The sequence below is a fragment of the Motacilla alba genome, chromosome 5 (genome assembly GCF_015832195.1).
Source record: "Motacilla alba alba isolate MOTALB_02 chromosome 5, Motacilla_alba_V1.0_pri, whole genome shotgun sequence".
NCBI classification, from domain to species: domain Eukaryota; kingdom Metazoa; phylum Chordata; class Aves; order Passeriformes; family Motacillidae; genus Motacilla; species Motacilla alba.
Genome location: NC_052020.1, coordinates 50,481,198 through 50,495,149, shown reverse-complemented (window position 1 = coordinate 50,495,149; position 13,952 = coordinate 50,481,198). Strand labels below are relative to the sequence as shown.

At 38.1% G+C, this 13,952-nt stretch overlaps 1 protein-coding gene across 3 annotated transcripts in view; it reads right to left on the bottom strand.

The window, feature by feature from the left end:
* Positions 1-1,505: 1,505 nt before the first annotated feature.
* Positions 1,506-13,952, bottom strand: part of WDR25 (WD repeat domain 25) — a 62,355-nt gene continuing 49,908 nt past the window's right edge. For 2 of the 3 annotated variants that reach the window (XM_038137548.1, XM_038137549.1), the window contains exons 5-7: positions 8,516-8,686; positions 6,185-6,325; positions 1,508-5,804 (exon numbers count right to left, since the gene is read on the bottom strand). In XM_038137548.1, the coding sequence (XP_037993476.1) occupies positions 5,583-5,804; positions 6,185-6,325; positions 8,516-8,686 (534 nt within the window). In that variant the 3' untranslated portion in view covers positions 1,508-5,582. Of the gene's footprint in view, positions 5,805-6,184; positions 6,326-8,515; positions 8,687-13,952 lie in introns of all 3 variants that reach the window. The other variant, XM_038137550.1, reaches the window with a different exon arrangement.

The following is a 13,952-nucleotide window of genomic DNA, read 5'->3' as shown; positions in this document are numbered from 1 at the left end:
TTCAACTTAAATAATTTCCTGCAGACCATGAGGTGGAAGAGCTCTGGAATATACTCACAGCTCTTAGCAGCAAGCCAACAAAGGAGGTGGTTACACAATAAAACATAAAAATAACATAGTTCATGGTGAAATAAAGCTAAATTATATTCAGAGGCAATTCTTTGCTACTTGGTTATAAACAAGTGGTACTAATCTGAACATAGGGAAATTGCTTTCTCAATGTAAGCTGGTTTGTACTAGAGAAAGTACACTTAAGCACAAGTTGTTACATAAGCTGCTCTCCTAAGGATGCACTTCAAACAATTTCTCAGTAGAAATCTTCCTGAGAATGATACCTGAGTTTTTCTGCCCTGCTGATGGAAATTGGAGACAAATGGATCTAGCTGAAACTGTCTGGAGCATAACTTCAGGCACTTTCAACCTTGGTGAACTTCAACCTTCTCCAAAGTCTTCCTGAAAGAGTTTTTAGATTGATTTTAAGAGGCACTTATGCAAAATTGTGAAAATGTAGTGAGAGTTACCTTTGGATGAAACTTTATCATCTCTGTGCAGTACCTAGGCACTTTCTAGTAGGCTTCTAAATAAGCTTATGTAGGATAGCCAGGGACTGGGAAAGGGAGGTGAAGAAGCTGAGTTCCTTTAAACCTCCACCTAAATCCAGTACAGGGAGTCCTACCCCCATCCAGAGACCCATCATTCCCATCCATGCTAGGCTGCTCTGTCCCAGCTGGGAGTCATTCTGCACACGTGGCAGGATTCATCGGGCTCTGGGGCAGAGCCAGCTCATCTTACTGCCACTGGAGATCAAGCACCTCTAAAATTGGGGGTTTTTTTCCCCCCATCATAAACTAACTCCCTGCATTTCAATTCTTTGAAGTGTGAAAACATCAGACTATGGCCACTCTGCACAGAGAGGTGAGTAATGAAGAGAGCAGTGAGAAATTTATCAAAGAAAGGGGAAAGCACCAAAGACTCTTTGAAGCTCCTGAGGCTACATTCATGTTTGCAAGTAGTAAGGCCCAACAGCAGTAAATGTGTAGTTTGTCTCACTTCTGAAATCACAGCACCTAATCTACAAGCATCTGGGGGACTAGGGGATACTCTGAACTCTCCCCAGTTTAGTCTCACCAGCTGGGACATGTTCAATATGGTGTTAGCACATCTCCTCATTTAAATTCATTTGAGGCCAACACAGTTTGCACTCTGTGAGCTAAAGCACTCTAAGTGGCAATAACTCTGAGGGTTGGTGGGTGAGGTTTCTTTGGGGTTTTTTTTTTTCCACAAAAGTGCACTCCTGACAAGGTAAACCGTGTAGGAACTGATATGATAAAAAGGATCTGCAAGACTGTAAAGCAGTAATCAAAGGTAGAAAGAGAAGCAGACAGAGGAGAGGCTAAGAAAAGGGGAGACTGTCCAAAAATAATAAAATAATAAGCCTCATTAAAACTGGAAAACAGGCAAGAATGGAGTGCAGAGTGCTCTGGGATTTCTGCCTGCCTTTCTAATGACAGCTGGAATGAAAGCCTGAAAGTCTCAAGTCAGAGCACAGTAAAAAAAAAAAAAAAAAAAAGAGAGAAGATGAATGTAGTGTAAGCACACAGACTGCTATACCTTTAAATGCAGAAGACAAGGTGCTGAGACAAGGAGAGAAAAAATGAATTTTAAATGGTGAGGATGCAAGCAGTGACTAGGAGGAGCTGGGATTCAGAGACTGAGATCAAGGCTAGCTGAAGAAAGAAGAGCAAATATTTTCAGTTGAGTGCAGGCAAACCCTTATGTAAGGATAATGGGTAATTTGAGATCCCACAATTTTTGATCTGCCTGCTTTGTTCTGTTCTGCTGTAGTAGTGTACCTTTACATTTGCCTGTCCCCTACAGAACGGGTAATCCCATTGTAATGCCATACCTTATTTTTATGATGAAGCCAATAGCTGAAATATAGTGACTCACCAACAGTATTTCAGCTGAGTGAACACAATGATTCTAATAACTGTCTGCTAATTAGCAGGTTTTTGAGATAAAGACAGTTGAATAGCTTGCATCCTCTGAGACCCCAAATTAATAATGCTCCAGTAGCAAATAATAAAGTGGTAGAGACTGGCATTATTACTTTTTGGTACAGTACAAAATAGATTAAAATTAATCTGGCTTGTTTATCTGCACAGTCTAGACCATTTCAAAATGCTGGAAAACTCTGTCTTGGCTCTAACATATGATGCCCTAGAGACCCCTATATAAATCTAAAAGAATTTCTCCTAAAGCAAGATACAAAAATTTGTACGTTACAATTTTATGAATAAAATTAATTATCCAACAATTTATTACATTCTAAAAGCTTCATCTGACCATAATAATCCTTGTATGCAGCCCAAACAGTATTTGGTAATTGCAGAGTGATGGAATAATGTGGATATTTTTTGATTACAGTTCATTGCATAAAATAACAAGGAAGAATTTGTGTTTGAATCATAATGAAAACTTAATTGACATCACTCTTCTGAAGTATTTTCAATGACTAAATTTCAGTCTGTGTCTTAATCAGTTTTATATTAGAAAGAGATTTTAACAAGATAATGCTATGAAAAGCATTTCATTGCATTATAAAATCTTTGACTGGATCTTCTAAGTAATTAAACTCCAGCCATCCAGAAATCTGACACAAACGCAATTCCAATGTCAATATTCTTTAAGATTATACAATTTCAAGTTTCTTTTATTTTCTGTACTACCTTTAATAAAATTTAAGCTTTTCCCTCCTTCTCCACCTCTTAAATAGTCTACAATTTATACCTGCAAGATAATTTCAGGAGAGATAAATTCTAGACACCAGAATCACATCTCAGTACACGAGTTAAGCAACAACATGAGTAATCATACAAAATGCAGTTACTTTTCTTGGCAATGATTCCCAAAGACTGCTGTCTCAGGCCCTTCCCTCTATCCAGATGTGCTCTCACTGAAGCTGAGTGTGCTCAGAGCTCACTCACATAGAATGAAGTGTTCACATCAGCTCAGGCCTCTTCCCATGAAGCATTTCTACCATGAGCTCACATTTATTTTAGAGGCCTTTCTCAAGGCTGTACTTAACAAAATAACAGATAATCTCCCATGGAGATAGATACCAGGTTGTAACAGGAACAATTACAGTGCTGCCCATCCTTCATATAAGACACACCTGGCTGCCCAAAGTTTTTAAGTGGTAACAGCACATTTTGAATTAAAACACCAGGAGGGAAGAACACAGAGCCACCCCCTTGGAAAAGGCTGTGCAGTTGGGATTCAGCCTGCCTAGCAACAGGCAAGGGCTACTCCACTTCCAGCTGACCTCCTTCTGACTTTTATGAGGATCCCACAGCTTGAATTAGGAGTAACTCAAAACCACTGAACAAGTTTCTATTTAAAGGTACAGCTGGCTTGTATACTAAAGGCACAGTGAAGAAAAGTGCAAACTTCAGGCTCCTGTTAAACAGCTCATTGCTGAACAAGGAAGCAAGAAATAAAGGGCAGTCTGGGAAACAAAGAAAAAGTTGCTTTTTCATTGCAAGACTCACTTAAATTTAATGCCCTATGTTAAAACCTGCCATAGCTGTTGGTAAGGTGATTAAAATCATATAGCTTCAATATCTTGGTCCAGACTTCAAACTGGACCCACAGCCTTGGTATAGGCTTATTTCTTACTACAGGCAATAAGGAACATAAACTACAAACCAATTGAGTACATTATGCTCATTAATTAATTAAAATCTGCTATTCACAAGGATGTTCTGAAAATTTTTCTCTGAAAAAGCTTTTTTTACTGAGCATGCAAAAAAGTGGATAGAAACCCCTTGCATTTGTGCCAATATGAAAAATCAGAAGAACAAAAAATGCTACAGTGGAGAAGTTGCTGCCATACACAGTTTCTGGATTCCATGATAGAGACAATTTACTCAGCACAATTATCCTGTGTATGTTAAAACACCTTTACAGACTAACCAGACCAAAGACAAGACAAGCTTACAGCACTCACTCACAAAACAATACATATAAACATATAAATGTTTATGTACAAGATAATACATATAAATACATATAAACATATGGAGTCATGATTAGGAGTACATATGGCTTATGTGATGCACAGACATATTATTTTTCATACATATACATGCACATGTACATAAAATATTTTCTAGAACCAAGAAATACAATCGCAGGGAACACAAATTTAAAGTACACTTACAAACAATCTCTATATATGTAAATACATAGTAATGGCCTAATGAACTTTATATCAGCTGAAGAATAGCCCAGCTCCTGTCTGAGTGCTGAAGAACCTCCCCTGCACTGAACAACATGATGACAATTTTCTGTGTCCAAGCAACATCAACAACTATGGAGAAATGCATATGTGTTTGCAATAAATTAGAGTAATGTTAATTATTTTCACCCCCAAGCATCAATTCCATTATAAGCTTGTGTACTATCTTGTCAAGAATAACAGGAGCAAAGTAGTAAACAAAGATAGCATGTATTTAAAAAAATTTTTATTTTTTCCTTTAAAATATTTATACATAGTTTCATTTTTTTAATACAGTCATAAAAGTAAGCTTAAAACTCAAGTCTGAACATCAGGATTTCAAAAACACAAATGCATTGACTTCAAAATTAGGTTCAAGCTCTCTGTCACACCTTTCCCTGGAACTCTCAGAAGGCATTTTACAGTAAGCTGAGCTGATAATAGACTGTCCATTTTCAGAAGAAGCAGTCCCACCTGCCTTGTGACCTTCCCCCTTCTTGTGCATGGAAGCTGTTTTCCCTTGAACTACAGTATTACTTCTCTAACTCTCCAGTGATCAGGTCAGAGAGCTAAACAGCTAAAAAAATTGGGATAAAACATCTCAGGAAGATGGAATAGATATTAACTGATCTGAACATCATCTGTTAAATAGTGTGCCCTCAACTTTTGGTGAGGACAAGAGGAAACAGTCTCCTCCTGACAGAGGAGGTTTAGATTAGATAATAAAAAAAATCTTCTTCAGCCAAAGGGTTGTGAGGCATTGGAACAGGCTGCCCAGGGAAGTGGTGGAACCACCATCCTCGGAGGTATTTAAAAGATTTGTAGAGATGGCACTGTGGGACATGGTTTAATAGTGAACTTGGCTGTACTGGGTTAAAGCTTGGACTCAATGCTTTTAAAGGTCTTTTCCAGCTAAATGATTCTATGATTCTGTGATAAACCCTGGTCTAGGAAAGCTGCATTGAAAGATGCATAAAAAGAGCAATAATTTTCTTAAATTTAGGTGCTCATTCAAAGCAGAATGGGACTGAATGAGCACCAGAAGATTGACACAAAAGGGTTAAAAATTTGTCTTCGGGGTTGAGGGAGGGAGTAGGACTGCTTCTTTGCTCAACAGCTAACCACAAAACCATCTTAACTGCATTATGAAAGCATAAACATAGAGGTCATAGAAGAAAAGACAACAGTCTCTCTCCTGCTTACAACACATCCCAACAGAATTTCACATTCCATACTCTGGCTTATTTCCTAAGTCTTTGACAGACTAACAGGAGAGAGACATCCTAAAAAGTAACTCTGGTTGTTATTGCCAGACCTTGATTTCTCCAGCCCAGTCACATGTTGCAAGGAGCGATGGCAAGACTGGGTGAAATATTGCACTCACACAAGCTTCTTTATGTGCAGACAAAGTGCGAATAATCCTTGAAGTATGATAGTTGTAGAAAAACACTTTGCCATCTGAACTTCCTGTCACCAAAAGTGTTCCATCTGGAGAAAATTCACAGCCCACTGCAAATCCTTCCACCTGTGAAAAACAATAACAGAGTAACTCTTGATGCTGATTAGAAAAGTTCATTGTGGTATGCTGAAAATTAATATAGTACAAAGCTCGCATGTCTTTAAATAAATATACACTAAAGATTTCTCCAGGTCTTTACTAAGACACAACTATATCAAAAACTTTTTTAATCAAGACATTAAGCATTCATAAATTCTTCTAACTATTTTATTCAGAGTGCATATGATTCAAAATAGACTGGCACATGGGAAAGCAAATGAAGCCAATTAATATCTATCACTGATTTATAAAAAAACACTATTAGCAGACATATTAAAAAGTAGAGGTGCTTTGCTATCAATCTTCATTTTCAAATTGGATACTGAGCTCCTGGTGGGGAAGGATACCTTGTGTCCTTCATATCTTTTCTTTTTGTTGATTCGGTAGGGTCGCTGGGCAGAAAACAAAGCCATGTAGTTCCCGTTGGTCTGAGCAACAAACACAGACTCCTTCGGGTGCAGGGTCAGACTTGGGCAAGTGTAACGCTCCTGAAAATGATTTTAAAGAAGTTTTGTTGTATCAAGCAGAAGATTAGTTCAAATGATTCAAGTTATCTCTTGACATATTTGAGAGCCCATGAAGGACAAGTCATCTCCATATATACATTATATAAAGATACTTAACTCACTACAAACCACTGGAAGCCTTGCATCAGGAAAAATGCTAAATCAAACCTCTACCTTGTTTTCCTAGATATTGACCAAAATCCCCTACTCATCTGAGCCATAATTATACTGCAGAACAGCTGCAGAAAGGTAATTCCAGTCAGATGGCTCTCCATCATCCTCTTCCTGCCCAAGATAAATCCAGAGTTTGGATGTGGAAGTGAATCTTCTTTTCCTATATCCCTTCCTCCACAACCATACTGTGCTCTCCATGTTACTTTGTACAGTTCTGAAATCCTCCCTCCTTCCATTTCTGGCCAGACTGACAGGAACAGAAAACATGTAATTGAAACAGACACCTTTCCCCATCCCACTCTTATAAAAAAGAAGAAGAAATAAAAAATAAAGGATCATTATTAGCCTCCTTATGACAGTGATGTGGGCTGCTGCTGGCTGCAAACTCATAAATATCTGCAGTAATTAGTAAGACTTGGCTTTACTGTACAGTTCCTATTTAGGACTGAATTAAGATTACTTTCAAAACTCTGCATGGTGACTCCCTCAGAAATCAACTGCTCTCACAAGGCTTCCACCAGGTCCAATCTTCTAGTTTCAGCCTGATCTAAAGACTCCTGAGTTTTGATGCCATGAGAGCTTTGGCTGTAGGATCCATCTGCATGTGAAGAACACCAGGATAACAGTGACCACTGGCCACCATGGGCTGTGTGGTAGAGCTGGAAGAACATCAGATTGGTTTTGTTGCATGATTTGGAAGTGAAGGACTGGGAAGGAACTTCTGGGTACTGTAAAGTATTGGGCACAGTGCAACTGCATGTTTCTGCAGAGAAACTGGTCTGGAAGTATGGGACAGGAAAGCACAACACAACCTGCAGGAGCATGCTGCTGTCATGCTGGGTATGTTGTAGTAATGTAGTAATTTTGTAGTAATTTTAGAGCTGTTATATTCATTTGTTAATGCAAACAAGCAATAGATCAAGTCCTGTTGGGATCTAATGTGTTTGGAGGGCAAACAGAGATCTGTGAGGTTCACTCCCACCTCAAAGGTTTCAAAGGTGAAATTCAGAAAAGTGAAGCAGAGTTTGCAAAGTCATCACCACATTTTGTTTATTCACAGTGCAGAAAGGTGGTGGGGGAGGGGGAGATAGTCCATTTCAGAGATGCTGTAGTCATGTTTGATTGTTACTCCTTGATGCTGAACCTTTCTGGTCTGTAATTTATACATTCACAGTTATTTCTTTTTTCCTTTCCTATTGTCTATCCAAGGTATTGATAGATCCAGTATTGTACAGAGACACAATTCTGGAAATTAAACACTAAAAAAAATCCCATTAAATCATCAACTATGTGCTCTTGTCAGCAGAGTGCTGTTCATTTCAGCCAAAAAGCATCTATATACAATCCAATCATATTACATTACATAGGATATTAGACTTGGGTTTTCAAAAAAGACCCAGAGAGTTGAAATTTTCTATTAACTGCCTTGGTAATCTCCTTTGAAGCTGTCAGCCTTTCTAGACAATTTAGTCCATTAAATGTTTTGCTTGGTTAGATGACTGAGAAATACTGCACCTGCACTGATAAATGCAAATTTTGCCTCTGTGATTATTCTGTATTAGGTATGTATATGCACATATCAGGTTGCTATTACTTTGTGAATATTAAACTCAATTTGTCAATAGCCCTCATTGCAGCTGATGACAAATGTATGAAAAAGTGTGGGAAAAGAAACATTGCATTATAGCAGCTACTGCCATGCACCACTGGCAAACCACAATGACACTGCAGAGTCCTTGCCTAAATATAGCTTAGATGTCAATGAATTAGCACTGAAATGTAAATATTTTAAACACAAGGAGACCTCTCAGCCTTCAAGGTTATTTTTTTAATAACAATTAAGTGTTAAGCATGAAAACAAAGAAAGTCATCAACTTACATGAAAGGTATCTTATACATCACAAGACCTTATTGAAAATCAAATGTTTTTTTTTTAACTCCACTGACAAGTATGAAATATTAAACCATGACCTGAACAACAGTAGTTGTTGATCTTACGTGAAAAATCTGATTGGAGATTTTTGCAGCACTCTGGAAGTCCCACGCAATGATGGTGCGATCAGCTGAGTCTCGGCTCACTGCATCCGTGCTGGTAAGGAATTCTCTTCCTTCAGGGAGGAAGAGTATATCCAAAGTCTGTTGTACTGCAGCTTTGTACACTCTCAACACCTACTGGACAAAAGAGTTTGTTATTTTTTGACAGATTAGAACATGATAACCTATGTTTTCCCTCTTTGTATTAATAATAAACTCCATTAAATTACATATTATTTTTAAACATCAAAAGGTAACTCAGTGTAAAATATTGACATACTAGTGTTTTTCAATAGCTTGATCAATGAATATAAAGAATCAATATACAGGAAAATTAAACTATATTTTTAAAAGCATCAGTTTGTACAATTTATATATTATATTTATATATCCATAAGTGTCTCTTGTAAATTACCAAGGAATTAGAGTAAGATCCAGAAAGAGCTTCAGACAACACAATGTGAAGCTGGGTCTACACAAACTCCCTTTAATATTATGATTTCTTCTAGCTACTCTAGAAGCAGCAAAAGAATCCTTGGCAGCAAGCTGTCCCACTCATGAGCCAAGCTTTAAAATTAAGGACTCAGGGAGTTTGGAGTGTCCAAAGTGGCAACACTATAAACTCATCATTGCAACCCACTGGGGACAAGCCAGGCCCACCAGAGCAGCAACAAACGTTCCTCAGCTGCCTCCCAAGATGAAAACCAGCAAAGCAACCACCTCAGGTGTCTGCATACCAACACACACAGCCTGGGAGCAACCAGGAGGAGCTGGAGCTGCGTTCCCAGCCAGAAAATGAAAGGGACCTGAAGATCCTCATGGACAACAAGCTCAACATGAGTGAATGGCATGCAGCTGCAGCAAAAAAATCCAGCTGGGTACTGGGGGACATCAACAAGGGCATGCCTAGCAGAGATTGTCATTGTCCCACTATTGTCAGCTCTTTTCAAGTCACACTTGGGACACTGTGTTCAGTTTTGCCCATGCTATATAAAAGACATGGGGACAGGCTAAAGAGAGACCAGACAAGGGCAGTGAAGATGCTCAAAAGACTGGGAAGCTGCTACATAAGGAAAGGCAGAAAGACCTGAGCTTGCTCAGCCTTGAGAAAAAAAGGTTTAGGGGAAACCAGGTTCCAGTGTTTAAAGGGTGGCTACAAAGATGATGGAAACTCCCTTCTTACAAAGAGTTATGTGGAAAAGAGGAGGGGTCATTGGTGCAAGTTTCACCTGGGGAGATTTTGACTGTACAGAAAAAGTGGGTTAGATCCATGCAGAAATGGGTATCAGCCACAGGATTCTGCATATTTTAACAGCCTGTAAGCTGCATCTTAAAAAGTAAGATATTTTTAATTATTCTAAGGAACACATGAACAATTTGAATGTCCTTTCTTTCCATCTTTCTTCATGAAATTCTGTATCTATGTTGTCCAATTTGAATTTTGCAAATCAATAATTTTGCTTTCTTTTTTCTCTGACTGCCTCCAGTGAAGAGAAACTTCAAGGCAAGTGGCCAGATCAAAGCAAAACATCTCTCTGAATATGGTGATCCTTGAAACTAGGACATGGGAAGACTCCTAGTTATTAATATCTGAATCTCTCTCTCTCCAAGATAGCTAAAAACATAGCTGCCTGCACTTCCAAAGTGTATTCAGAGGTTAGTCCTTCTAATGTCACTAGAATACCAATAGAGTGGAGAAAGTGCTTGAAGCATTATCCTGAAATGACTCCCAACTTTGTGAGGCATTTCAGTGCCTACCTGATACCCCTTACATACCCAGTGACTACTGACTTCAGGCCCTAGACCATTTGCAGATACTTTTTTTTTTATAAGCACCAAACAAACAATTTGCAGATGTCACAGTGAAATATCCTAAATTATACCCCTGTTTTACACTTTCACCAATAAAAGAAAAATCATGTCAAGTACCAAACACAGCATGAGAACTTCTTGATTTCTTGCCTCAAACTCCAAAATCTATGACTGTTGGGAAAATGTTCAGAAAGCTGATCCTGCTTTAGGGCGAATCTACTTGTGGATGTCCTGAGGTCCCTTCCAGCTCTGCTTCCTGTGATCTCAGCATGTAGAAGGATGGCAGCAGCAGCTGCTCCAGTTGCTTTTCAAAGGTTTTGTGAAATACACAGTTTAGACAGATCATGTTTGCATTTGGTGAAGAACCTTAGGCATGCAAGCACCCTACACACCCTGCAATAACAGCAGCAAGATGTAAACCTGCACACTCAAAAACTTGCACATCTCTCAGCAATGTGCCTGCTTTTTTAAGATAGTGAATATACAAATGTGTTACTTGCTCTCATCAGATTTTACAGCCTCAGAATCTGCATAATATACAAAGCAATTAAACTTTGTAAAGCCAAAAGGGATATTTCCATATTTATATCCTTCACTTTCTCTATGGAGAAATCACCACGCATATTTCTTCACAGAGTTATAAAAGGAAGTCTATAGTTCGTTAGTAAAGTAGAAAATTAGGCTATTTTGTAGAAGCAAAAATGAAAAATAAAACCCCAAACTTAAAAAAACCACAAAATATAATAGCTGCCTGGAATGAGAAATGGAAAACCATACAGAAACCTGACAGCTGTAGGAACGGCAGGAGAAGAATGAAGTCAAATTGAGGGGAGTGGACACAAAAGGCAGAGCCACCCTGACAGCCTGAGGAGGCAGCTACTTAGCAGCAGGCACCTTCTCAGAAGTGACAAGTCCAACCAGAGAGTCAGCAGGAGCAAGAGCATGGAGCAGCACAAGTAAAAACAGGGACAAAGAGCCACAAACAAAGGCCAGTTGGTGCTGGGAGATGAAGAACAACAAAATAGAGCAATAAATGACAACAAACTTCCAAATGGATATTCATGATAGCAATTTTTAATATTTTCTTATTTTAAAGGTGAAAATCACAGACATACTGCTTACATCTTCATTATCGAAAAAATAGCCCCAAACTTGTGAAATGTGGGTACATATCCAGCCATATATTGTGTCCAGCATTGTAAAGGGTTTAGGTTTTAGGACTTGCTTTTAACAGTTTTTGAAGCAAGAGATGTCTCTTGGTAAGGAAAAAGAAGATACTGTGAAGCTGGTAATGTGCAAATACTTTTAATGTTTGCTGAAAACCTGTTGAGCTCTTACAAAAACTGCTACTATCAATTTAAACATTTTCACCTCTAATCATTAAACAATATTTGTTTGTCTGTTATATAAAAGAATATTTAACCAAATTACCTGTGTACCTTACCTTTGCAACAGGGAACTGCCTATCCAAAATAAGCACAAAATGCCTTCTTTTTCTATATGTTTGATACATACCTCAGAAAAACTATACTGTTTTATCTTCAAACCACACAGTAGGAACTGACTTAGGGAACAGTAAATTAACACTTTGAATAGCAGCTGTGAACTTGATATTCATAGTATTTCAATTGCCCCATAAAGACAGCTTTCAAAAATAACTAATTGCAACATCCCTGCTCAGGAAAGTACTCATAATTAAACCTGCTTTGTTCTACCTTAGGCAATTAATTCATTACATGCCTGAGGAACTTGTCTGGGGAAAGCACCAGTTTGCCCAACCCTGCTGGCTTTAGTTTGTTAATAACAACTTCTGCTCTTTTCCTACTTGCAGATTTATCACCTATCAGCACTGGAAAACCACAGTTCACTCCTTCAATCTAAGAACTTTATGGGCATAAAATAATTAATTTCAAAGGAAGGACTAATCATTCCTGGTGTCAAACACAATCCAACATAACAACAAAGCTGCTTCAATACGGCAAGAGCTCATGGCTGCAGGAATTCAAAAAGAAAGGTAATTTAAGCAAATTAAATCAGCTTCAAACAGATTCTTATGGTTCTGGTGATTTGAAAAGCAAGCTGTGATGCTGAATTCAAGGCATATATTTCAGATGGGTGTTCTACAATACTTCTCTCCATTAAGCATATGCCATGCACATACTGGTAATCTGTCAAGAAATCTCAAAGCTTCCACATGAGCAATTCAGAAGCTGCTGTTTGCCCCAAGTCTGTGCTGGTCACTTGTATGCTGTGTGCAATGCACTTTACAAAAAAACACCTCAAATTTTATGCCAGTGATGAGAAAGAAATGTGCTTTTATATTCCTTGTCCTGGGCCATCAGGAGAGGAGGTCTCAAAACGAATCTAACAGGACTGCAGGCAATATGGCTGGTCATCAGAAAAAACTCCTTATCAGTGATATCCATGGCTTCCAACCTGTAAAATATGGCATATTTTTTCTTTCATTTCTTGTCCTATCTTTTTAGATTGTGTGATTTGGCATGGACTTGCCTCTTCCTACTAACATGCTGGGTAATTAGTTCAATGGGAGATTGATGAAATTTCCCCTGTGAAACAGTACTACACCATTAACAGTAACAAAAAGTACATTTTAACTTAAAGAAAAGCTTACTCTTTCACAAAAGAGAAGGGGTTTTTATCTATTGTAGTGCAAACCATTTGTGTCAATCTATTGCATTTCTCTTCATAAAGTTAAAAAACCCTATTTTTCTTTATTATTTAATTTTTTTCCCATTTGTAACTGCTCTGTTTTCAGAGATAAAGCTCAGCATTATCAAGGGATCTTGAGAATAATTAAAAGGAAAGAACGACTTTTTAAGATGAAGAAGTGGTAAACCTTAATCTGATATTGTTCTCTAAGATTTCAGATATGAACAATGTACACTGGCTTTTTTTAAAGTCAATTTTAGATCACTTGAAAAGGCACAAGAATCTTGTGATGGAAGTCATCAACCATTTATGAGAAAAAAAATTATTTTCCCATCAGATTTTTTTAATATAAACTTATTTCCCCATCTCAAATAGGATAAGAAGTGAAATCCACGTATAAGAAAGATACAGAATGGCTTTTCTGTGAGGAACTCACAGAAAGCTTTTGGTACAAAAAACAAGGAATTCTTAATACAGAAATGAGATGACTGAGGGGGATCTGAAAGAATTGGAAATAAAGTCTGAGCAGCATGGAGAAGGCAAGTGGTTTCCTCCATTATAAGACTTCAGACAGCAAATGAGCAGAAGGCAGCTTCAAAATGCACAGAACGAGATGCTTCTTCAACACTACACATTTAAACTGAATTCCTTGCTACAGGAAGTTGCAGATGTAAAAAGACCAAGAACAACCAATTCCACAGTGTGAAAACTCAAAGTGATGCAAGAAAGAGAAAGAGGCAGGAAGTCCCCAGACTCTAAGTTAGAGAAGCCTAGGTAACCATTGCTGGGAATTGTGATGAAGACATTTGCTAGGCTTTTCTATTCTTGCTCTTCAAAAGTGTACTGCTCACTGCTGGGGGTGTAAAACATGTCTAGAAATGTACTGAAACTGGAACAGCCATTCCCTGACAGCCTCTCA